The sequence below is a fragment of the Parambassis ranga genome, chromosome 16, assembly GCF_900634625.1.
Source record: "Parambassis ranga chromosome 16, fParRan2.1, whole genome shotgun sequence".
Lineage (NCBI taxonomy): Eukaryota > Metazoa > Chordata > Actinopteri > Ambassidae > Parambassis > Parambassis ranga.
In genome coordinates this window covers 10,947,451-10,973,405 of record NC_041036.1, presented here as the reverse complement: position 1 = coordinate 10,973,405, position 25,955 = coordinate 10,947,451, and the positions used below count along the sequence as shown (strand labels likewise).

The following is a 25,955-nucleotide window of genomic DNA, read 5'->3' as shown; positions in this document are numbered from 1 at the left end:
GGGTAACCACGCCCATTAATCAGAACTTGTAAGCTCCATTCCTGCCTGATCTTCCTAGAATATAAACACATTTCTCTGCAGAGTAATGTCTCAACAGTTTATCACAGACCAAGCTGTATAGCTGCTTTCACATACAAAAGTCCTAGTGTACAGCTGAGAAGGTGGATTAAAAATAGAGGGGTTTTAATGGTGTTGTTTTGTTATCCTGTGTGTTGGTGGTGCTGTAATCAAACTGCTGGTCTGCTTAGAGAAACACACACCGGATGGATGACCGGCCCTTCACAGATGTGGAGAAACATGGGGATTGAGCCGAGAATCTGTCAAGCTGTTTCCAAGAGGAAGGCTGATTTTCTCTCTTTTCATCCTCTTGTAAACTGGCTCTAACGAAGGCTGCTTGTGCTGAGTTTTTTTTAGACATATGGTGAAAGTAAAAGTGTAGCTCATTATAAGAAAAACTGTCATTACTGCATTGCCACCTCTGGCACCTTCAGCTGCAGTTGTCTGCTCGGTCTGTTTATTCAGCCACTGGATCACTGATTCAGTCTTTTCTCTCTTCCCCATTTCGTCTCACCTCTTAATATGCATTTCTCTAAAAAGACCCACTTTCTCTGTCATCGTCTGTTTCTGCATATGCTTTGTACAGACTGGGTTGAGGCTGTCTACACTGTTGCAGAAATGTACAGCTGTTAAACATAGTGTCCTCATTCAATGATCTGAGTTAGGTAGTTACAAGTAGCATCAGTATCATAGACAGTGACTGATTCTCTGTCAGCAGTTGGGCATGGCTGCTCAGTGAAAATGTTATGATTGGCCCCATCCATTCCCAGAATGTTTTTTGATTGGCTGCGGCACAGGAATCTCAAGTCGAGACGGAGTGCAGGATTTATAGTAAGAGGGAAATATTACAGAACATTCATCTTGATAAAAGATTAGATTTCATCGTAGCCTCATCTCCAAGCCTTCATGATCAGCTATACTTGGCTCCTCATAAACAGAGATTTCTAGTAGTGTGTAAGTGGGAAGTATTACAATAGATCCATCTTGATAAACAGTTCACAGGACTTTATCACAGCCGATTCTGTGTGAGGCACTTGCTCTCGTCTGGGCCCCCTCATAAACACTGCACCCTGGTGGCAGTACAGTGCGAGGAGCTAGGCTCAACCCCAGCTGCTGTCAAGTCCTCTCATCCACTAGAAAACATCCCCCCTCCCTTTACCCCCTTCAGCTTTGGTGCCAGATCAGATAAGCATAGGCTATATTTCCAACATTTGTCTTGACTCCTTGCCCTGACACTGTGGTCTCCTCTGTTGGTGCCTGTGTTGCTTCGCTGGCCCTGAGCTGCTCTCACTCCTGCAGAGAAGGCCAGTCACCGGTCAGATGTGATTCTGCTATGCTTGTTCTGAGTCTCACTGAAAGGGAGTTTTAAAATGTCTCTAAAGGTTGTGCCTGTGTGATGAAGAGATTATAGAGTATTTTGAAATGTTCACAAAATGTAACACAACACATTAAAATCACTTTACAGAAGACATGCTGCTGGATGTATCTGTGAACAATAACTCGTTGGTTACCTTACCAATTACCCCACTAAATACAACACCAAGAAATGCAGCCCTATTTGTCATAATGTGATAGGTGCAGACCATTTCAATACAGAATTTGATTAAATTCTGAATTCTGTTGGCTTTTTGGACACACTTGGTAGTGCTTGATGTGTTTACTGTGTCTGCTCTGGCTCTAATGAGCCTTGGTTTGGGCTGAAGTCAGGAGAGCAGGACTATTATTCTAATGCTTGGTTGCTTTTATATATTTTTTTTAAACGTACAGTTTTTTTGTGCAAAGTTGATTACAAAAGAGCTCTTGAGGATATATAGTTTTATAGTCGGTCTACTTTGATTAGTACTATGTCATGTGCTGTATGTTTTTTAATAATCTGGTAAATCTATTGATATGTTGCTTTTGTGGCTCAGGATTTTCTTGTCTTTTTCTGTCTTTCCATAGACCCATTCAGAGGCTGAGCAGCTAACGCTTTTGACAACCAACAAAGGAGATGCAGAGAAGACCTTGGGGTGGCTGTTAGAATGGCTAGACAGAAGCAGAGGAGCTTTGTACATCAAGATGATCCATGTTTACCTGCATCCATGCAGCTTCAGGGCACCTTTTAATGATGCCTCATTTAGTCCTTGTGAATAACTTTTGGCTCACGCTGAAAAAGGTCATCCATTTTGATTTACAACTCAGTCTGTTGATGTTCACCTGCCTCTGACCTCTCTGCTGCCATGCGGTTAGACCAATGAGGCTCAGAGAGCCCTTTGTGACCTATCTGTGAGGCCTGCTCCCCACTCTATGGAGGCTGAGCCCAGCCGTCCGGCTGATAGGGAGCGCTGTGGAAGGCAAGAGCAGCAGCATGTGACAGCAGAATCTTCACTAGGATCTTGTCCACCTCAGCAGCCCCAGCAGTCTCATAATCCTCGTCCTGTACACAGAGCCTTGGGCCGCCTACAGAATCGCCAACCAAAACGCGCTGACCTTCTGCTGCGGTTACAGCAGCAGCAAGCAGTAGCATGGCAGCATTCAGACACCCCAGGTCCCTCAGGAGGCAGCTTCTTCTCTACAGCTTCTTCATCAACTTCATCCCTCCCTTCTACTTCCTCTACCCAGGGTGAGCATGGTCATGGGGTTTTGCCACACACCAGCCAAGAGGGTGCAGAAGTGGTCAGCTCACCCAGAAAAGGAGAGAAGAAACCGCAAAAACCAGGGAAATATGTCTGCACTTTTTGTGGCCGTCCATGTGCCAAGCCAAGTGTTCTTCAGAAACACATACGCTCCCACACAGGGGAGAGACCCTACCCTTGTGCCCCCTGTGGCTTTTCTTTCAAAACCAAGAGCAACCTGTACAAACACCGCAAGTCCCATGCCCATCGTATTAAAGCAGGTCTGGCTTCCAGTCGTGATGAGCCCAGTCTGAGTGGACCAGAGGGAAGTGGTGTTGGAGAAGATCCTGAGGAACATACAGAGGGAGAAAGCACTGAGTCTGAGGAAGAGACAGGCCAACACAGGAAATCCTCATCTAAGGAGATGCTTGGACACCAGAGGAAAAGTGGAAAGGAGCGCTTGGGGGGGTCAGAGGAGAGCCAGAGGCCTGAAGACTCTCAGGCTGTGAAGCAAAGACTGGCACTGAGGCTTAGTGAAAGAAAACGTGGGCCCATGGGTTCCCCAGATGACCCTCCCTCCTCCCTTTCCACCTCATCTTCTTCCTTGGGGCCTGGTAGTAAGGGAAGCACAGAGTCTGGTTACTTCTCTGGATCAGGCAGCACTGACCTGTCTCAAGTTAGCCCACCCAGTTCCAGTGCCAAAACCTACGCAGAAATTATTCTAGGGAAGTATGGGAGGCTGGGAGGGCAGCAGCGCAGTCCCCACCAGCAGCAGCCTCATTCTTCACATTCCTCCTCCTCAGGAACAGAGGAGAAGACTATCCCCTTCACTGTCCCAAAAACCCAGGTGATAGAACACATAACTAAACTTATCACTATCAATGAAGCAGTAGTAGACACCAGTGAGATTGACAGCGTTAAGCCCAGACGCTCCTCCCTATCCAGGAAGAGTAGCATGGAGTCACCCAAATTTACTGCCCCTAAAGATCCCTATACATTTGATTCCAAAGCAGAGGTGGCTGGCCCCAGTGGGCTAAGACACCTCCAGGGTCCAGAGGCAGATCCAACTGGTACACAGGAGCTGTCAGCAGTACCTCTGCTCAGGAGCCATTCAATGCCATCACCTACCAGCCAAGGAGAGTCCTTCACCTCTGGGACAATGTCTCCTAGAGGTTACCGCCTATGCCAGTCATTTGATGAGCAGCAAGCAGTAGTAGCAGAGATGAGAGTAGGCCATGCCCAGCGTATGCTCAGGCGCCAGCCTGCCATTGAGGTTCCCCTAGGGGCTGAATTAATGTTAGAAGAGGCCAGTCTCACCCCTTCCTCAACCAGAGGCACTGAACAAGCCAGGCAGCCAGAGCCACAGCAGCAAAGAAGCGGGTATGAATGCAGAGTGTGTGGCACTCGCTTCCAGCACATGAAAAGTTATGAGTCCCACAGAGCCATGTGCCCAGGACAGGAACAAGAAAGCGGGGATGCGGGTAAAACATGCAGGGAGGATCGCCCCCTGATGATGCACTATAAGTTTCGAGCCCTGGCCATGGCTGTAAGAAAAAGAAGGAAAGAGGAGAGTCTGGAGGAGGATCCTCCCAGCCCTGGATTCTCAGCCATGTCAGGCAGCTCTGCAAGCCTCATTCCAGTGCCAAGCAGACCAGAACAGAGCCAGCCCCTCTCAGGTTTGTTTATGTTTCCCTGTAGAGTTGGAAAAATTATAATAGCATCCTCTGTTATGTAATTTGTTTCCTTTTTTATGCTCTAAGATATCTGACAAACATACATCACCACTTAATATCTACATCTGCTCTATGTCATTGATATAATCAACCAGACTATCAACAGCTAAACGTCAGCCCTGTTCCAAGATAATACAATGAGAGCTTAGTTTTTTTTCTGCTATTTGTCTCTAGGTGTTTCTTCACAGACTGAGCTGAACCAGCCGCAGCAACAGGACAGGAAGGGTGTGTCTGTCATCCAACACACTAGCTCTTTTGAGAAACAGGAGAGTATATCTATGGAAAGTCAGGAACCAGACCTCAGAGAGACTGAGCAAACAAAACAACCCGAGCCAAAACCATCACCCTCTACATCTCGCCTCATCCGCCAGCCAAACATTCAAGTGCCAGAGATCCTTGTTACTGTGGAGCCTGATGCTGACATGCCATCTGTGTCACCCCCAGTGACAGCATCCTCATCCAAGGTACATGATTATTTAAAGGGCCATTTAGCTGTGTATGGTACTGTAGTACTAAAGTTTTGTCGAGATCATATTTTTTACTTTACTCTAAATGTCTGACCAAATCGTTATTAATCTATTTATCTCTCCTAGGAGGCAGAGAGAATAGAGGAGTTCCATTGGCCTCAACGTAGCCAGACTCTGGCCCAGCTCCCTGCAGAGAAGCTGCCACCAAAGAAGAAAAGACTCCGCCTAGCAGAAGCTGCCCAGTCCTCTGGGGAGTCTAGTTTCGAGTCTCTGTCCCTGCCTCGTAGCCCAAGTCAAGAAAGCAACATCTCAAGTCTTTCTGTTTCTTTTGAGGATGCAACAAGACCAGAGTCAACCGCTTGGGCCTCCAGTAGCTCTCAGATGTTGATGGTGCCATCCGCTTCACACCAACAAAGCTACAAAGAGATGAGGCGCTCCGCATCAGAACAGGCCCCAGCTAGCCCGCAACAAACAGACGAGACCTCAGAGACCAGGAGTAAGTCATTTGACTACGGTTCTCTCTCCCCACAACCCTCTTCTTCCTCCTGGAAAGAAAGGAGAAAGTGTCTTCTTGTGAAGCATGCTACCTTAGGGGAACCTGAGCAAGAGGTGGGGAGCAGCATGAGTCAGTTTTCCAGAGCAGAGAGTCCCAAGCCTGGTCCTTCCCACTCCAGCCATCCACCACTCTACTCCACTGAGGCAAGCTCCCGGCTCAACCTGGATGCCACAGGAAAGGCCCTGCAGCTGTTACAGCCACAGACCTTTCAGTCCACTCAGGATGTACTCCCTTTGCAGCCCAGAGGCCAGCAAACATTCCCCCCAGGAGCACTATCCCAGCTACTCCCTGTCACCACAGCCATATCTGAAATACTGTCCAACCAAACCATCCACAGAGCCTTCTTACATTCACACACAGGATCTCCACCAATACAGATACATCCAGCACATATTCACATGGCAGAACAGGTGGGAATACCGCTCCATCAGCTGCACTTCTCCTCAAGGTCAAGAGTCGGGCAGGCTCTGTACTTGCCAGTCCCACCAAGATTTAACACACACGCTCCTTCCCCTCCTACCACAGAGATCAGACCCCCCACCTCTTTCATGTCTTCTGCCCATCAATCACTGGTAACAATCTCATGCCACCACCCACAGCCAGTCATCGTTACATGCCTAGCCCAGCTTACACCAGTGATGTCCCTTGTGGTGCCAGTGCGCCTCCAAACTCATATACCTACCTATGCCAGTGCCATGTACACCACCCTGTCTCAGATTCTGGCTTCCACTCGCTCACAGGAACCATCTTGCTGCACAGCTATGGTCATCATGAGCCATGTGAAGCGGGGCAAGCTGGAAAGGACCTACTTAAAAGTTCCTTCACCAGACATTAAGAGCCTTCTTCCCCTTTCTTTGCCATCAGAGCTGGCCTCAGGCTCTGGGGAGGGATATGGTCCTCTGGGGGCTGGAGGAAGTAAACGCATGCTTTCTCCAGCAGCCAGTCTGGAGCTCAGCACTGAGGCCCAGCGTCACCAGAAAAGGGTAAAAGAGGAAGAGGAAGGGGAACAACATAAGGAAGAAGAGAAGGAGGAGGAAGAGGAACTGAAGTTAAGACAAAGGGAAGACAGTAAAGCCACTGGGAAGAAACTGGAAGAAGCAGAGAAGAAGCAACCAGATAAGGTAGAACAGACAACTGTGAAAGCAGAGGCTGAGCAGGACCAAGTACCAAGGAGACTCAACAGGGAGGAAAAGGAAGAGAAGAGGGAATCAACTGAGAGGACATGTCAAAAAAAGGAAGAGGTGCCAACTGTGGAGGAAGGGGTTGAGAGACCAAGCACCCCTTCATACCCCAGCCTCCACACTTCCACCTCAGTTAACTGGTGCTACCGAAACTATGTCAAACCCAACCCATCTGCACAGAGGGACCCTCGAGCCTCGGTTTATTCTACCTGGAGTGTCAGTGCTCACAACCCAAACTTGCCAGGCCTCAGCACCAAGGTGGCCTTGTCTCTGCTGTGTTCCAAACAGAAACACAGCTCCGAGACATACACCATGGCCGCTGCCCCAACGCCAACCAAAGGGAAAGTGGCCCCTGCAAGCAGCAGGACCCCACGTGTTTCAGAGGTAAACATATACACAATACACACTCTGCTTTAGGCTAGCATTGGTTTCTGCTAGCATAACCCATCGTCAGTGATAGAGAAACACAAGCCTTAGCCAGAACACTTTAAACCACAAAACACTGGCATTTTATTGGAAGTTGGTTTGATTTTTTTCTGTGTGTGTTTTGAGTGTAGGTACATGCCACCCCAGCCAGCACCCTCACTGAAGTAACGGATCTGCAAAAGCCTGAAAAGTTGGAAAACAAAGAGATGACAGAAGAACAGGAAGGACCGTCCACCTCCAAACACAGCGAGCCTTCTCGTGTTCGCATCTTCGAAGGAGGGTAAGAAGTGAAAGAATGAGACTGTTAAAATGCACATCTTTTAGTTTGCCTCATTACCAGAGTCACAAAGAAACCAACGCCTGATGACAGCAAAACAGCAAGGATGGAGAGCTGACAAGAGTGCGCAGAGAATTACAGTAACAGATGGGAGGCCGAGGGGCCCGCAGGGACTTCATTTGTACCTGTAGCCAAGCTTTTTCCTCTCACTGCTGGCATGGATGTCGGTGTTTTAGAAGTGTTAATTTGGAGAGATAGCAGTGTGTGTGTGTCTGTGTGTGTGTCTGCTGTGAAGGGGAAAAGGTTGTCTCTAACTTCACTCTGCGAGGCTCTCATTAATATCGTAAAAAAAGTTACAGAGAAGACACACAGGCACAGTGTGCAAGCAGTTAGTATCACCGTCATGGCTACCATGTTTGTGTGCAGACCTGTTCACATTCACGTTAGCGCTTTCTATAAATGTCTGTGTGGTGTTTTCCAGCGAGCCTGTCTTCTTCTCCAACTTTGAGCTGAAAGTTTCCCCAGCAGCTGATTCTGATAGAGACATATTCTAGAACAAATAAGATGATTCACACAGAAAATGTGTTTAAAGGTATGTGTGAGGTTTATGGGGAGTGTTGTATTTGTCAACATCTTAACATTAAGGCTTGTGTTTTGTACTTACTTGCACACAAATTGAGTGAAAAGGAGTTGTCTGCTTAACAGTAGATAAGGCACTAATTACCAGGCTTCATCATCTGCAGCCACACATTACACACACATATTTAGAAAGTGCATTTTTCATCCATAAACAGCCCACAGCTTTCTTTAGTTCTCTCCTCGTCTGCCTCCATTGTACCACCCTTCTCCCTCTGCTTGTGCTGCCACTCACTTTCTCTCTGGCAGCTCTTCCAGTTTTACTTACCCATGTATTATTTTTTTCTCCTCCCAGTCTCCTCTGCGTCCCCTCTGTGTATTTCTATCCCTTGATGTCCTTCTGCATTTTCTCCATGAATACAAATAAGCACAGCTACTCAGCAGATTGTTTTGCACACTGACTCTGTTAAAACTCATTATCCCTATCTCCCTTTTTTTCTCAAGACTTTGAAATTGTAACTGTGCGCCACTCATTTAATTCTGAAGAACACTCTTTTATGAATATGCATCTTGTAGCCATACTTCATCCTCATCCAATTTCTTAAAGGAATCCCTTCTTTCTTGAGCCTAATGGTAGCATGCGGCTAAAGAAAACACATGCTACACAATAACACATATCTCAGCAATTAAACAATCACAGTTCCTTCCTGGAGGCAATGAAAGTCAGTGGAACATTGGCTTTAATCCCTCTAAGTGAGCATAAGCTGAACTGTCTCCCTCTGGATTCTGTGAAGACATGCAGATTGATTGCCATGGTGGAAGTGGTTAATATTGCAGATTTGTTATAACAGTTTCAGCACAGCAATGAACTGGGTTGTCCTATTCCTGTGTCACGTTCAGCATGCTTATTTATTTTAGTCAAATGTTCTGTCTTGACGAAAGGTACCTGCAGTTTGTGTTATTCACAGCTACAGTTTCATCAATCACTCACACTCTGCTTGGCAGTTTTATTCTTCCCTCCACAGTCATAAAGCTTCGCAACACTGTTGTCAGTTGAGTCTACGGAGAGGCGTGCTGCTGATTTAATGCTCGATAAGTGAAGTGCAACTTCTGCCGTGGTTATTTTTCTGCGATGTGGGTGGATATTTTTAGCAGTGGTAAAAAATACATGCCAGTTTTTAAACAGTAGCCAGCTCCTGAATGAACACAGCATAATGTCACTGCCGAGACTGTTTTACAGTTGTGTAACAATTTGTTATGATTTGCTGGCTCTGTTATACAACAGGGAGCATTCACAGCCTGGTTTCTTGTAGATGTGGTACATATCCTGTAATTAAACACAGTCAACGCATGTTGGAAATTTACAATTCAGAATGGATTGCAGGTCTCTTCATGAGTAGTGAGAGCAGGACGTTTTCATAGACGACAATTCATTCAGGTTTAAAACATCTGTGGTCCACTGTGTCCACAAATAGCCCTTTGGTAAACATGAAGATTGTGCATAAACAATGTTTTTTATAGACTGGACCTAAATCTGTTGCTTGATTTTTATATGTAGTGTCTATTTCAGGTTGCTGGCCATAGCCAGGCTTCCCTTCCCTCTCTTTAGCTGCTGCTGTTGTTGGCAGGGCCACCCAATCGCAGCAGAATAGCTGGTATTCTTTGTGCTCCTAGGGTGTAGTGGAGCAAACAGCCAAGGGACTTGGTGCTGCTGGGGTTTTGGTGGGGCTTCCCCAACCCGCCTCCATAAAGAAAGCCTTGTTTCCCTGTGTCTTGTGTGTGTGTTTTGTATGTGTTTTTATGTATTTTTTCTGCTGACACAAACTGACATGTACATTTATTATTATTATTATTATTAAAGCTGTTCTCATCAGACTGAGAACAATGAGTTGCAATTTTGTAAAGGTGGAGTACCTTTCTCAAAAGAGGGGTCTTTTTTTATGTCTTTTATTTATTAGACTGACTTTCTTTCATTTCTGTGGATACCATGGTGTTTGTGTCTGTCATCACCAGACACTGACACAGCATGGAAAATAACCAGCCTACCTGTCATCTCAGCTCAGCCTAATTTACCCTTTGTTGCAACAGCTTCGTGATAGACTGAAACCAAACAGCCTGTTGGTTTTTCTGTTTATCCAGCTCTCCAGTGGTCCCTCAAAAAGAGTCAGGGTTGCTCATTTATTTCCTGTTTGTCAACAGGATTGACAGGGGTTACACTTACAGACTGTATAAAAGAAAAATAACCCACTGAGGAATCTGTTCTACAAAGTAATATTCGTATGGGCTAGCACTAGTTAGTTAGATACTATCTTAAGCTAATAGGTATAGTTGCAACACACATTTTTTTTACTGTATGTTGATACTTTTAGGTAATTTTTGAACAAGATGTATTTTAATGGACCTTATTATTTACACATTTAAATGACTATGTAATGAGAAAGGGGAAATAATAACTGCAGCATTTTTGAGAACATTTTTTTTTCATCATCAGACTTGTCAGCAGCAGCTGTATTCGTCAGCTAGCCATAAAGGAGATAAACATTATGATCCATTCAGGAGATGCAGGAATATTTTAAGGGGTTGGCAGAGACCAGAATAAAGCTGAAAGGAATGTGAACGTTAGGCTTACTTTCCCCTGCAAAAAAAACCATTAATGAATCAATTAAAGTGTCTATGATGTTGCTATACTCACACATTTGAATGAAAATGGCAAGCATCAGTTATGCATGAAGGAAATCACTCATCTCTGTCTTTCTTTCTCGTAGGTATAAGTCTACTGAAGAGTATGTCTATGTGAGAGGCCGCGGCCGGGGACAGTACATATGTGGAGAGTGTGGCATCCGCTGTAAGAAGCCTAGCATGCTGAAAAAGCACATCAGAACGCACACTGATGTACGTCCATACATATGTAAACACTGCAACTTTGCCTTCAAAACCAAAGGTAAATGGTTGTTTTGATTATGTAATGTTACACTTCATGCCCAGTGACCACATTTTACTTCATTGTGTTTGCATTGTGTGAGTGGAGGACTCTTCCTGTTCCTTTCAGGAAACCTTACAAAACACATGAAGTCAAAGGCTCATGGGAAAAAATGCCAGGCAATGGGTATATCTGAGTCCTCATTGGACGAGCCAGAGAGCGAGGAAACAGGTACTCCGGGGGATGGGGATGCATCTGACACATTTCCCTTCTACTGTGTGTTGGTACACAGCTGGATGAACTTCTGTCTGTGAAGAACAGTAGCTGCTCAGCACTGACAGCTGATGCAACACCATGTTCTATTCTCCTCTCAGGAGAAATATACAAAAGTATAAGATATATAAATGAAGAATACAGAAGCGTGCCACAGAGTCCTGATGTAGCCTGGACGTTACACCTTGTTTTCAAGGATCTGTTTCTGGCATGTCGCTCAACATTTACATCTGCCACAAAAGAGCCTCAAAGCCAACCACATCACGATCTTCTCCTCCCTGACCTCTCTCCACTACCCCGCCCCGCCCTGTACTGACTCTTTCTTTCCTGTCTCTTTCTTGCTGACAGACTACACTCATCATAGCCAAGGACGCCCCATTTAAACTGCCTTTCCATTCACAAGGCTGTTGAGATAGTTTGTGAATAGAGAGATGGTGCTATTCAATTAAATTCCAGCCTTTTCATCCTCAGTCTATTTATAACACGGGTTTTGATGGGTGGTGGGTGAGGTTTGTCAGAAAGATACAGCATGCTGTCCTCACCCTTTGTGCTTGTTCCGGAGAATTGTTCTGTGAATGTGTTTTTGTGACTGTCAGTGTATTGCAAGATTTTGTATATTAGGTTTTTGAGTTTATATGAGTGTTAAAGGTATCTGTGTGTTTCTCCAGCAGGAAGTGATGAGCGTGTTTGTGGCTCAGAAGATCAGGAGGAACATCAGTTCTCTGATGTGGACTCTGATGATGACGATGATGAGGAGGAAGAGGAGGAAGAAGAGGAGTCTGCATCCCATGACGACCCGCCATCCTCCTGTTCATCAGACACCCACCCATCAACAGGGGGGCGCTCCAGCTGCAGTAGGCACTCTCAGCAGGGCACTCCTGACCCCGAAGCCCCGGCACCCAATCCCAGTCCCGGACAGGAGCCCTCCCCGAGGGGAGTGTGGCCCAGCAGACGAGCAGCCTCACCAGGCAGTAGACGAGCGCTGTTTTCTCGGCGGGGCTGGAAGGCGTCTTCAAGAGCGTTCTCCCCCAGCAGTGAGAGCTGTTCCCCCAGCCGCAGTCTCTCTCCACGTTTGGAGCTGTCCTCACCCATCCACAGCCTCTCCCCCAGGACCGAGCTGTCCTCGCCAAGTCGACATGTCTCACCCTCTCCAGAAAGAGGACCATCTCCCCTTCGTCCCATTTCACCCAGCTGCTATCGGTCATCTCAAGTTCAGGCCCCTCCCTCACCACTTGGACTGCAGCATAGAACCCCTGGGCACCTGCCCTGGGAGAGCCCCAGCACAAGGGGCAGTCATGTCAAACCGGTAAATCAAAATCTTTTTGTTTTTAACATGTCATGCAGTGTCACAGATCTGTGTCTGCAAAGAAACATTTAGCCAACAATCTAAGTCTGTACCTTCTGGAAGATCTCAGTGTACAGTACTTTGTGTACTGACAGAGCAGGTTCATGCAGTGCAATAATAAAGTGTTTGCTCTCTCTACAGGAGAAAGCTGGTACTGCAGGAGATGGGCCAGCATTGTCAGAACACAGCTTATTTCCAGCTGCTTTTCGGCTTTCCACCTGTGGTGGTTATCCAGGATACCATGCAGCAGACAACCTCTTCAGCCATCTTCCCATGCACTCCCAACAGGCCAGGGTCCCCTATCTGATGATCCCAATCGGAGGGATCCAAATGGTACAGGCCAGACCAAGGTCCCACCCAACTACCCCTTCGTCCCCAACATCTCCCCCACTGGAAGGGCCTTCACTGGCCAGGTTTGAATCATACTGGGGCGGGACCCCCAGGACTCAAGGGCTTAGGACTCCTGGAGACCACTGGTCAGAGTACCAGGCAGCAGGAACCAGCCAGTCAGGGCAGCGCGGTCTTAGCACAGCACTAACAATTTCCAAAACAGATTTGGAGACCACAGACTCAAAGCAATATGGCAGCTCGCAAAGCTCCGTCCACCCACGCAGGTCGGCTACTGAGACCACCGAACAGTACGCCAGGGACAGTCGTTCAAGAGCAGTCGTCAGCCTTGCACCCCCCGTAGCCCCGCGCGTCATTGGACAGCAGCCAGAGAGGGAGGAACTACCACCTGGTGGTGATCTGGTGGAGAGAGGAGCTGAAGAAGACTCAACCAGGACAGACCAGAGCACTTAACAGTGTCTACACCTTGATGCATCCTGCATCCCATTTTTGCTTTATTGGTTGCTACACTAGTTTTGTTTTTTTAATAGCTTTGTTTTTATACAGTTTTCAATACTATTGTTAACTTAAATGTTTGTTTTTTTTGGCAATATTCAGGTTTGTTATAAAAATGCACTTTTTCTTTGTGAAAATAACGTTTCTGTAAATCTCTCTATATAAATTATATATAAATATATTCCTCGTGTATCTATATTGATACTGATAATCTTAATGTCTGTTTAAAACAAATGTAAAAGGAATATAAATAAATTTGTAAATGACCAAAATCTTTCATCACAAAGAATTCCATTTTTGTTTGTCCAGTATTACTCAAATTGTAGTTACTTGTGCCTTTTCTGTCCAGGTTTGTGTTTTGAGATGTACAGTCTAGATAGACAAAGAGAAGGCTGTGAAATTTTATATCTGCTTTTTGTGTTTGTTCATCGGGAGGGGTAATATTTGGTGTTTTGATTGTTCTTAAGGCCATTGCTTTAATTGCCAGGGTTAACAGAGTCTCATGGTGAGATGACATTGAAGGAGCCGCAAAAAGGAAATGCACTGAAGTTCTATTTTTATTACAAAAAAACTTTAGATTAGAACATATGTATGTACAGGGAAGAGTGCTCCTTATTTATTGTTATTTGATGACAATGATCATTGTTTGCAAGTTTTTTGTTTTGTTTTTTTTTTACGTTTTTGTTATGGGGGGAAAAAAAACAAACTTTTTGTTACATCTGTGTGTCTTTTTCATGATGTTCCCAAACTAGTGACAAAAATGAGAGTTTGGCCGGTACCAGAAGATTTAAGTGCCCTGCAGATTTCACACAGCAAAATTTGTAGTCATTGAAAAAATAAAACTTGCACCAGACTCCTTCGAGGTTGTGCCGTTCTTCCATTTTTTCACAGCACAGGAGTTTAAACTACAAACGCACAAAATATTATCATACATCTACATTTGTTTTGTGATTGGTGGTCCAGTGTGTCTATTTACTTTTGGAATTTGACTTTCTCCCCTCTATAAACTATTTGTTTAAAACTGTTGAGCAGTGTCTCATTTGTTTTGCTAAGCATGTCAACAGATAATGCTTTGTGATGTGGTTGACATCACAAGGTGCTAAGGTGACATGTTAACAGTAGAATGTAGTAAAAGCAGTTTGGTCCCTCTGACTGAACTGATATGATGATCAATGGCGAAGCATCGGTGTGTAAGCAGCATATTACTGTTGTAGTTGGTGGAGGTGGAGCTAGTTTGAATAAATGTGAATTGAAGAGCAGAGGAGCAAATCTATCTTACTGCTTCATTTTTGCTGAGATTGAATTATTTTAACACAGAATTTAACTGTGAGATGTTTAGAGATAAAAATGAATATTTGGTGGATCGTGTAACAACTTGTAGACATCTGAATGGTGGTCTCAGCTACACAATGCTATTTGTATTATTTGCAATGGTGTGTTATATTTTATAAGCTTCTTTATTATCCAAGCTGTTAAATCTTCACCTTTAAAAAGTTGTCAGATAATGTAGTCTGGAAGAAAGTACAACATTTGCTACTTATAGCTATAAATCCATCAGAGTAGAATGGATAGAATAGAATATACTTTATTAATCCATTCGGGAAAGTCCCTCAGGGAAATTCGGGTACCAGCAGTAATACACACCGACAGTCAGAGCAAGAATTAAGCAGAATAAAAAGAAAAGATTAGAGGAATTATATACAAACATTGCACACCAGCATAGTTATTGATACACAGATGGGATATTGCAAATTATTGCACCTGTGTTGTATCAACCACCAAAGTTTTTCTTTAGTGTACAAGGTGAAAACACTTAGTTAACTTCCATCACTGGTTGGGGTGTTAGTGAGTAGGGTTGTGTGATTAAAATCATTTCCATGCATCCAAACAATCCTCTGACCACTTATGTCCAGGTTTGCCACAGTTGGAACTTTGGATCTCTTCTGTTGTATTTAGACAGTTCCATGGCCTCACCACTAGAGGTCACCCACCCTAGAAGTCCATCTGTGTATTGTTCTCATCCCTTGCAGTCCATGCATCAGGCACAGGATGTGCCCTACGTCTGATTAGAGAAACACTAGAATCACTTGTTGCATTCAGGTTAACTGGTTTAACTTTTGATTGGGGTAAACACACCTTTTAAAATAAATTCACCTTATCTGCTCTAAGATACTGTGAACTTGTGACATGCTATAAATTCCAAGAACTCTGGTCAGCTATTTGGGCTATGGGTTTTCTCACATCCAGAAATCTGCCATCGTTTTTTATTGATACGGTGCTCGAGATTGTCTTAAAAACTGCATTCTCCGCCTGCCAAAAAGTGATTCAGGCCTGCGTGGTTATTTCTGCTTCAGAATTACTTGATATAATTCTTGTCAACAGATTATCCAGCCAGCCCATCTGTACCTGTTAAAACACATTTAAAGAGCCAAGCTGCTTTACAGAAACCCAGAGCCTGAACCCCCTTAAGAGCAGCAGTGGGAAGAAACAAAAAGAAACCTTAAGCAGGACCCGGCTCATAAGGGAGAACCTTCCTGCTGATATCCAGCCGGGTAAAGACGGAGAGGAAGAGGTAGACAGGACAGAGCGGATGAAAGAGAGAGGAACAAACATGCAGCAAACATAACACATTACAAAGAACAAACATGACAGATTATAAATGATGTCAAGCAAGCTGAAACTATTGTGTTTATGTTATAGCGGATGTATATATAATAAGTTAATAACAAAAAATGTGCCTATCCATTCACAGCAGTGTGTCTCTCACTCATCCCAGAACATCAAAACAGTGGTTACATAAAGCTTAGTGTGCAGGTTTGTGGATCAGAAGCCATAAGATGACAGTTTGTGTAATTTAAACCCTTGACTGTTACAAAAGTTACAAAACCAACAAGGTGTATTTTTAGGAATCAAAAATCATTTAAAGGGAGTGATTCTCCCTTCTCTAAAGCTCCTAAACATGCTGAGAACAGTTCTCAGAGGAGTCACCTGAGGAGGCTGCATTGCTAATTAAAAATCAACAGCCTCCCGAACAGAAGCCTGCAGACATTAGGTGTGTGCGCCTGTATAATAATAATAAAAGACACATTGTTACTTACCATTCTTTTCTCTGCTTTACATGATGGGTTGATCCCTTTTTGGAGAGGAACACATCTGTGCCCCCGAGGGAACTGAACTCATAACTTCTGGTGCAAGAATGTGAAGAATCTACACCACAGTGTGAAGCAGTGTGTTTGGCACAGGTCATTCAAACTACACAACTTTATGTAAGAGGAAAATATTCTCCACTCCCCCACAGGAACAGGGTACAAACAGATACCGAAATACATTCTTCAACTCCAAAGATTATTGATGGTTAGAATTTAGACCCAGGATTATTAAGATTAAGATTAGGATTATTTTTTTTAATCCCTGTGGGGAAATTAAGTTGTAGTAGCAGCATTTTAAAAATAAATACAATAAACACAAGCAAAGAAAATCTTGTATACACATACACGCACATGACAGCAACAACAAAAAAAAGAATATGTACATACACACATATAGAAGCAGATCAAAGAGAAGATAAAAAGATAAAAACACAGTTAATGTAACTGAGAAGTTTAAAATGCACCTGTGATGATGCTTTAGTCCGAGTTTGTGAGCATAGCTCTGACAGTCACAGATGAGTTACCGTATACAGTCTGATGGCGGACGGCAGGAATGACTTCCTGTACCGTTCCTTAGAGCAGCGGGGCAGCAGGAGTCTGTTGCTGAAGCTGCTTCTCAGTCTGTCCACACAGGACAGAGGGTGGGAGGGATTGTCCATGATTGACAGCAGTTTAGCCAGCACTCTTTCCCTCGCCACCTCCTCCAAGTTGGCAAGCTTAAAGCCAACAACAGACCCCGCCTTTTTAATATGTTTGTCCAGTCTGTTGGCGTCCTTTGCTTTAATGCCTGATCCCCAGCACACCACAGCAAAGAAGATGGTGTTCGCCATGACAGACTGGTAGAACATATGGAGCCTCCTGCTGCAGACATTGAAGGAACTGAGTTTCTTCATGTCCTTCTTATGGTTTGGTTTCAGCATCGATTGGATCTAATTTTTCTTATAATTTCAGCTGACCTAAACATTTAATTTTAACTATATGTTAATTATGTGCTGGACATAAAATTAACTTTCAACAAAAGTCCTGGTTATGATCTGTGCATCTAAATGAATTATCCTGGGTTCAGTAAGACCATATCCTAATATTGAAAAACCTGGATATGGTACCTGGAGCATTCCAAGAAAAACCAGGATACTGCTGCATGTAGACATCTTACTCAGGTTACCGAACACAGAGTCAGTGGTCATGTATACAGAGACATGAATAACTAGGTTAGTCATGGTCCACCACAGTCTGGCTATGCTTACATAAGAGGCATGATAGGACAAGCACAGGCACAGAAAGTGTTCTGACTTTTACACTTAGAATCATTGTATTAAAATGGTATATATAGTAATTGACAGGTGAGTAGATCCGCCATGATTGTATTGAACAGTGTGCCCATGCAAAATCATTACGCTCCAGGAGCACATACCACAGTATAGCTCCATCCGCTTTGCACGTTAACATAACTTAGATCCTTAGAATTTAGTTGGATTAAAATGTCTAAAAATAACAACTTATTCGGTTTCTTACATGTACAAATACATGCAGAATCCACTTAATTATAAAAATATTGGTACCATTGTAACTTTTAATAATCGATGCATCTCGTTTTTTTTTTATTGTATCGTTCGCAGTTGTTCTAGTCACAGGTGCTTTCCTCACCACCCAGAGATAAAGTACAGCCTGCTGTCTGCTTCTTCTGTATGCTCAGGTGTCAGGTTTAATGGAATATTATTATAGTAAATAAACATGTTTATTCTGTTAAATGGTTACACATACATCCAACCCATCTATCATCCATCTTTAACAGAGCACCGCCTGCTCCTTACACTCAGTATTCCACTGGAAAAAAATCTGCTGAGTACACTGTGACATAACATGACTGCTTAACACGCAGCAAATGTTCCTATTTATTAGTCAAATTCTGTGTCAGAAAATTGATCAACCATGATTCTTTTGTGAAATGACATCTGTAAAGATGATATCAGCTCTGCTGACCTGAACATGTATTCACTCCACTACATTTACATGCAAAGGCTGCCATTTGGTTATCTGCATGAGTCTGGCATGGCTGACCTGGCTTTTCAACATGTGGGTGTGACATGACCCAGGAGCGTGTCGGCAAAGATGAGCTGTGTTATCGCCTCCTGAGCAGATATCATGAAGGTTAATTTTATTTAATTTAATTGTATTTATTTACATTTAACTAGAGAGAATGGTTCAATGAAATGTAAATGTAAATGTTTCTCTTACACACCAGCATATCACTGCATCTCCCCTCTAATTTCCTCCCACGTGTGTTTCCAGCAGTCACAGGGATGTATTGCATTTGTTCCATCCCACTATTTTTCCTTAGTGGATGGTAAATAAGTATATATATACTTAAGTGCTGTATTTTAAGACATTTTTAATCAGATCTGATATGTTAGGCAGTCTCATGTCCTTGTGTGTCTTAGACCATTCCTCATTTAAAGGCAAACAGCAGATATAAAAACAGCAGCCATCTCTGAACAGGATCTGTGTCAGTCACACAGCTACAAAGCAGCAGATATTCCTGGAATGTGTCACAGGTCTGAACACCCTGGGGTCGTACACCATGGCTCCATGACAGGCAGACGTGGGTGGAGCTTTTACTATGACACAGCAGGAGAGAGAGGAGAGGAGCAGAATAAAAGAGTGACAGAGTTCAGACACCTCTAGAATAAACCACAGCAGCAGCTGTTTGAAAAATAATCTCTGCAGAGCTCTAACCTATCAGATATGTCTTCTCACAGCAGCATTCTTCTTCTGGTCACACTATGGGCTTCAATACAAGATGGTAAGTCTGCTTTTTTATGTGTCATATAAAACATATATTTACTTATTACAGCCGGATGTGTGTGACATAAGGTAGCCTTCTTCTGCTATAAGATAAGAAACATTTTTTTTTGTTTTTTGACAGAATGTACAGACTGCTGTCACACTGTATGATGGTGAACATACATTGTGGCAAAAAATATAATAAAAATATAAAATATAATATGCGAAAAAATATAATAGGATCCATTTAAAGTACAAATTTTTCCTTTTGCTAAATATTAACTTCCTAACTTTATTTTTTTCAGACATTTTTTCATTCATAGATGCATTAAGAAAACATTTGTGTTGGTTTTCGTGTTGTATGGATGCCATTCACTGTACATCAAGTCATTGTCCTTTATTTATTTATTTAGTTTGTTTCTGGCCAGGTTTGGGTCTTCCGGTGATGAAACAGCTGGAAGTGGAGGCTGTAGACGGTGTCGCAACTCACCACATGAGAACTAAACGTTGTGCCTGCAGTAACCTGATGGACTCTGAGTGCCATTACTTCTGCCATTTGGACATCATCTGGGTCAATACACCTAGGTGAGCATAACAAGAACGAGACATGTTTTAAGTAAAAGCATATTGGTGTGGATGAATAAAAACACTTAAACAGGTCAGAAGGTTCAGGACAACTTATCATTTTACATGGGCAGTGGCAAGGTGTAAAGGAGCAAAGTCTGCAGAGTGTTTATATCATGATTCTGTGTTTTTTTTCTCCCTGCAGCAAGACAACAGTTTACGGTCTAGGTGGTGCTCTGTCTCGACGTAGAAGGTCCACAAGACGCTGTACCTGTGCCACCCTTGATGATCAAACCTGTGCCAACTTTTGCAGGTGAGTCAAGACCTGAGTGTCGCATGCATGCAAAAACCATGTTGTCAAGCAACAGCAGAAATTCCCGCCGTATGAGGAGGAGGATGTGTTGAAGAATGAGGGAGTAGCTCATGCTATTATTAGCCTAAATGTGTTTGGACTATGTTTCATCCAAATGGTGTGATCATCAAAACAGTGCAGCTGCAGGGCCTGAGGGAGAGGGATAATCTCAGTGCACAAAGTTCAGACAGGTTGTTTTGAAATGCCACTGTGGGCCGTGGAGACGGGCCGAGGCAATGAAAAGCTGAGCAAAGAACAAATTTGACAAATATGTAATGTCACCACCGGAAGGATTTTTAAATGCAGAACAGAAGAAGATAGTAAGAAAAAAATGTTTTCTAGGTCTCCGTGACTGCTGATTGCTGTTTTGTTGTAAAATAAAACATTTACTGAACCTGTAAAGATAAGTTTTTAAGGGATCTGGGTGCCTTAATGTGGGTGTTCTTTAACTGAAGCAATATCAATAAAACGTTCAAAGTGACAAACATTGCCTAAGTAACTGTTGTAACTTTTGTACTGTTTTCTTGCATGCAGCTTTGAAGTCAAATCATTGAGAAGAAGGCAGCGCCACATGCTAAACATCATCAGGTGACATTTAAAAAAAACTTCACCTTTGATTAATTTTGAGTCAGTGACTTACTTTCTGTTGCCTGCAGATCAAAGAGGACTTTGTATGGACAGGATTCAGCTGTGTCGTTTGTGGATCAGAGGATGAATACGTGCTAAATGCTGCAGCTGCTAAGTTATTGAAGGGTCTAAAAAAAAAGGTAGCAACGAGCACCTGAACAAATGGCACTCCTATGACAGGGAGGAGGACGACAAAGGGCTGCTGAGAGATACAGCCTCCGACGCCGGGAGGCCAAAGTGCCACTGAGACGGCGGTTTGTACCCGCAGCCGGATGTATGGGTGGAGAACATGATGAAGTTTGGTAGAATGGAAACATGCGCGGATGATTAGACTTGATAGGAGGTTAATGTTTGACTCTGGCTGTCTAAGGCAGAACAGTTGTGTATCACTGCACAGACAGGCCAGGTTAACACTGATTTATGAGGATGTATCAGAGGGAAAGAGATGTGGATACAAGTGCAGCGATTCTGACCTGCTGGCCATGTTTTTGCCAATATATATATATATATAGTCTTTATTCACCTACAACTCTTAGAATGACCTTTGACACAGGACATGTTAAATGTGTTTCTGTATGTTGTGCAAAATTAAATAAATTAGTTGTAATTGATTGTCTATTGATTGTGTTTTTCTTCTACTCTGTAATGTATAGCTTTCTTTCTGTTTGCTTTAGAAAAGCAAATAAAGTGATTACTGTGAAAAAACCATGCGCCAAAAATTATTTGAGGGAAAATAAATCCTCTTAGGCGGCATGTGTGATTCAATTGTGTGACAAGCAAACACATTTCTGAGTTCAAAAGGAGGCCTGACATGGATGAATGGCTCAGGAATTCACGGCTCACATCAATAATAATTTCACCTGCCATTCAAAGGCAGCACAGCCCGTGTTATCACAGGGATCTACAGAAAGAATGCAGCGTTTTATAACTCAGGCGGGGTGAGAAAGAGAGAGGTACAGAGTGGCCAAGTCACCCCATGTTCCTTCTTGAGTGCTGCACGTACTGTCCACACACACACCTGAAAAGGCAGACGGAGGCTGGAGCCGAAGAGAGACGACTCACCTGTCGTCTTAAGAATAAGGCAATGACCCGACCTGCTTTCGCTGTCTGATGGAGCTGATGAATGATAACACCCAAGTGTTTCAGAAGTAGGTTTACCCTGCTTGACTGCATTACAATTCATTCCTGTTATACCGTTATTTTGCAAAAAAAAGCTGCAGCTGTCTTTTGCCAAACAGTCCCAAGCACAGATGTAAAGATGTTGTTGTCACTATATTCAAACCGACTGGTCAACAAAATGGCAAAACAGCAGGAAGTCCATACTGGGAGCTTATGTTCTGTGCTGATTCATTTTAAATTGGGGCATTTCCTTATCACAGCTGTCAAAGGGCCCAAACAACAGTAAAAACAGACACATGCTGAATGTTTGACTGATATGAGGACATCTCAGAGTCTGAGCTCAGCTTTGTGAATCCAGCTTTTTGCCTCAGTGGCAGAACTCTGTCCATGGTGCTGGAACAGGAGAGACACCAGTGATGTGCTCTACTCACCACAGATGGATGAAGTTTACTGGTTTCCAGCTACATACACACATACATGTGTAGATGTAGCTCAGCTTCCTTTTGTTCTGAAACAAATGAGCAGTGAAAGCAGTAAAATGTGAATGGTCTCTAATCTAATTCTTCCAAAAACAATGGACAACAGTGTGCGGCTGAGATGTTGATCAAATAATTTGAAGTGCGGTTAATAGCAAATTAATATTTTTAACGAAACAAATTAGCTTCCTTTTATTGCAAGTTTATAGTATAAAAACAGAATAGTCTTCTTCTTCTTACTGCTGCATTGTGGCTGCACAGATATATTAGCTTTGGTTCTTTACATTTTATAATAACCTGTTGATTCTTATGATCATACTGTACATACAGGAGGCTTTTGGGGGCATGGCTGACCTATTGTATTATACCTATTGTATCAGCTTCAACAGGCTGTGAACTCCAAAACAGGAAGTTTCTACTTCCAACACAAACAAACTAACTCTCACCTTTTCTCCCGCCGCTCTTTTTTTCAATTTTTTTACTATTGTCCGACAAACCCAGTGACCCTGCTGTTCTCCTGGGCCTGCTTTGGCTGCTGGCTCTGGCATTGTGTTGTTTGGCTTGTTTAGCTACTTGAAATCCACAGTACGTGACTGCAGAGCTGCTCTGTGGCAACCAAAGGTGAAATGTTTTTGTTCTAAGCTTTTGTTCTTCTAAGGAAGAATACATAAACAGGTTAAAACAATAGCAGAAACAGGTGCATGCAATATGATGCTGCTGTGTTTAATGAGCAGAATTAGCCATGTGAATGACTTATGCTATTTTACAGCATAACATAAACAAATATACCTGAAGCTACAGGTTTGAGGCAATGGAGAAGATGTGACCATTTACAATAAAATGTATTATAAAAAAATCCTAAATAGCATAAAGTTCATCCATGTTTCCACTAAAAATCAAATAAAAATTCACCTACATCAGGGGTCTCAAATTCAACCTATCTGGGGGTAGAGGCTAGGCCGCAATCAAGTATTCCACAAAAAAAAGGATTTCAAATATTCAAAAAAAAGTACAACTGGTCCAATCTCCCCAATCTTCAACAGGTCAGAGCATGAACAGTTCTTCAGAACATAGAACCTCAGAACCTCTTAGTTGGCTAACATGCCTGAGCTATGGTAGCCCATAAGTGATAAAACAATATAAACACTATAAACACAACACTAACACTAAACTTTGATGTCAAGTGGGGGGCCACAAAATATCGGCCGCACGTTTGAGACCCCTGACCTACATGGTCTGTGTGATTATAAGATTTATTATGACAAAGACCAACTGGTTTGTTGACTCAACAGTTTTGTTTTAACCTGTTAAGATCTTTGTATTATATAATTTTACAAGTCAGGACTTTTAAAGTCAAAGACAAATGTTCACATGTAGTTCATTATATTTGGCAGTATCGGCCTGTCCTGCTTCTACACACTCAGCCAAACTATTTATGTGTCTGCTCTCTGAGTATTATCATATGAAACACAAACACTGGTTTGACTACACTTGTTGAAACATTAGGTCATAACTCATTTTTCACATTTTTTTCCAGAATAAAACAACATAACTGGGAGTATATAGAGTTCCTCCTGCAGGTACTGTATGTACGGTATGATGAAACTGTGTACTCTCTGCAGTGCAGCTTTCTACTACTGCTCTTAATGTTAACACACTGGCAGCTCTCCAAATATTATGTAACTGATAGATTTGTATACTGTACATTGTGGTTGGGTTCATGTAGAATACACACACATAGAAACAAGATACAGTTCATGCTAGAAATGATCACTGAGCAGATTATAGATGAGCGATGGTCTATTGGAATCTCATGTATTCATTTCACAGAATATAACAGTGGCATTTATCATCATTCGTTTCAGATGTTCACATCACCTAAGATAAAACAAACAAATGATGATTCACCAGATCTTTTAAATGTTTTCAGTGTGTTCAGATTTACACAAAGGGTGTTTCAGATTCAGAGCCAGCTGGCATTGATCATAATTGGTAACAGCATGTTCCTGTCCTAAAATAACCTTCTGCATCAAACGTGTTTTCAGCTGTGTGAGTGAAAAAAAGCAGGAAATCAAGAAAATTGTGCTCACATAGTGAAAACTTGCTTTAAAAACATAAAAAAAATGGGTGCATAGTAACTTAAGTCACTTATGTTTGTTATGATAAAGGAGCGTAACCTATATATTATAGACATCCAAGCAGCGGCTGGACTCTGCTTTTAAAGATCACAGATGTGGTCAAATATTCCACAGCTGTTCCCAGAGTGTGTCTCACCCATCTGCACACACACACACACACATGCTTTATACACACACTCACAACTGTTGCTGGGGGTTGTTTTCCAGAAAGACTGTGTAGCGGATCTTACAGTCAAAAACATAAACTAACCCTTACGGCATAACAAGTGTGTGTTTTACCCTCTGCGGTGCATTGCAACGATTCTTTACCACCAGGCCACAAAGATCATGTTTCTCTGCGCAGGCAGAGGCAGCTGCCCGTCCTCCTCACCGTCAACATCGGAACCACTTGAACCCATGCAGGAAAACTGCACACTGTGCAGCACTGTGTGCTACCTTTGCTGTTTGTTAAAGGAATGACTAACAAAGTAGGGCATAGGACAAAGTGCAAAGGGATGGAGTGATCTAACTGTAATCAAAAGAGATATTTAAGCATTAAAGTTATTCCAAGGAAAGTGCTTCATCTATCTACGTCAGTTTATCAGTGGTGTCTGTTTCTCTCTGAGATATCAGCAAGTCCTTTATAGAGGCATTAAGGGCCTCTATAAAAATACTGGAGCTGTGTGTTACTGTGCAGAACGTCACCTTCATTCCAACATTACAAAATGTGCCTTCTTTACTGAGTCATTTTCTAACAAAAGTGTTCACTTTATAAACTCTAAATCTGATGATGCTCTTACAGATGTGTTCAATCAAATAAATGTTGCATTACAAAAGATGTTTGAGCACCACACGTTGTGCTATCTACTTCCAGGTCACTATAAATATTTGATTATAAGTAGAAGAGGAAGTCTGTTGTTGCAGACTGAAATGTATGAAGAGAAATAAAAGTTAGAATCATACATAATATGTGCACATCAGACATTTTTTAATTAAGGAATACAAACATAAGGAATTCAAGGCCCATTTGTTCAGAGCTTTAGTTGTACTGGAGTGTCAGTCCGGTCCATCATTTATATTAAATATAAAGGCTGATGTATTTTCTGTCATTGCTATAGCCTCTAATCTGCTCATCCAAGTTGTAACATAATATGTCTTATTTGTATGATGTGATAACAAATACAATTAATTTTTCCAATATGAGTTTCATGAATTATTTGCAATAATTAAATGTGTTACATCAAACAAACTTTTTCTTGGTTTGACCTTCAAATGCTTCCTTATAATCATTTGTTTGTTGTGTTATTAAGTAAGGAGCCTTCCACAGAGTAGTCTCAAACAAAACCTTCTGAAACTCCTTAAGTGAAACTGTTGTCTGAGGGTACATTTGCTCCCTGAATGGAGAAGCCTGGTGTTACTGCAGTTGGCCAGTAGAGGGCCTGTGTCTACCATAAACTCAGACATCAATCATTTCAGCCAAACAAGTGGGCTGTTGTGTTTATTGCTATCTTTTAAAAGT

At 42.7% G+C, this 25,955-nt stretch overlaps 2 protein-coding genes across 5 annotated transcripts in view; both read left to right on the top strand.

Moving 5' to 3' along the window:
- The window catches only part of hivep3b (HIVEP zinc finger 3b), a 34,582-nt gene extending 20,643 nt beyond the window's left edge, over positions 1 to 13,939 (top strand). For 3 of the 4 annotated variants that reach the window (XM_028424654.1, XM_028424656.1, XM_028424655.1), the window contains 8 exons: positions 1,999 to 4,327; positions 4,559 to 4,848; positions 4,978 to 6,972; positions 7,146 to 7,294; positions 10,633 to 10,808; positions 10,917 to 11,018; positions 11,729 to 12,366; positions 12,547 to 13,939. In XM_028424654.1, coding sequence (XP_028280455.1) covers positions 2,344 to 4,327; positions 4,559 to 4,848; positions 4,978 to 6,972; positions 7,146 to 7,294; positions 10,633 to 10,808; positions 10,917 to 11,018; positions 11,729 to 12,366; positions 12,547 to 13,206 — 5,994 coding nt within the window. In that variant the 5' untranslated portion in view covers positions 1,999 to 2,343 and the 3' untranslated portion in view covers positions 13,207 to 13,939. The remainder of the gene's footprint in view (positions 1 to 1,998; positions 4,328 to 4,558; positions 4,849 to 4,977; positions 6,973 to 7,145; positions 7,295 to 10,632; positions 10,809 to 10,916; positions 11,019 to 11,728; positions 12,367 to 12,546) is intronic. The other variant, XM_028424657.1, reaches the window with a different exon arrangement.
- Positions 13,940 to 19,078: 5,139 nt separating this feature from the next.
- LOC114448921 (endothelin-1) lies at positions 19,079 to 21,004 on the top strand. Its single transcript, XM_028426166.1, has 5 exons — positions 19,079 to 19,200; positions 19,595 to 19,766; positions 19,951 to 20,058; positions 20,632 to 20,685; positions 20,754 to 21,004. Exons 1-5 carry the CDS (start codon positions 19,143 to 19,145, stop codon positions 20,821 to 20,823), a joined length of 462 nt encoding a protein of 153 aa, XP_028281967.1. The 5' UTR covers positions 19,079 to 19,142; the 3' UTR covers positions 20,824 to 21,004.
- Positions 21,005 to 25,955: the final 4,951 nt, after the last annotated feature.

Coding starts and splice junctions, on each gene's coding strand:
- LOC114448921 (XM_028426166.1), top strand. CDS start 19,143: ATGTCTTCTCACAGCAGCATTCTTCTTCTGGTCACACTATGGGCTTCA. Junction 19,767..19,950: donor ATCTGGGTCAATACACCTAG/GTGAGCATAACA, acceptor TTCTCCCTGCAG/CAAGACAACAGTTTACGGTC. Junction 20,686..20,753: donor CACATGCTAAACATCATCAG/GTGACATTTAAA, acceptor TGTTGCCTGCAG/ATCAAAGAGGACTTTGTATG.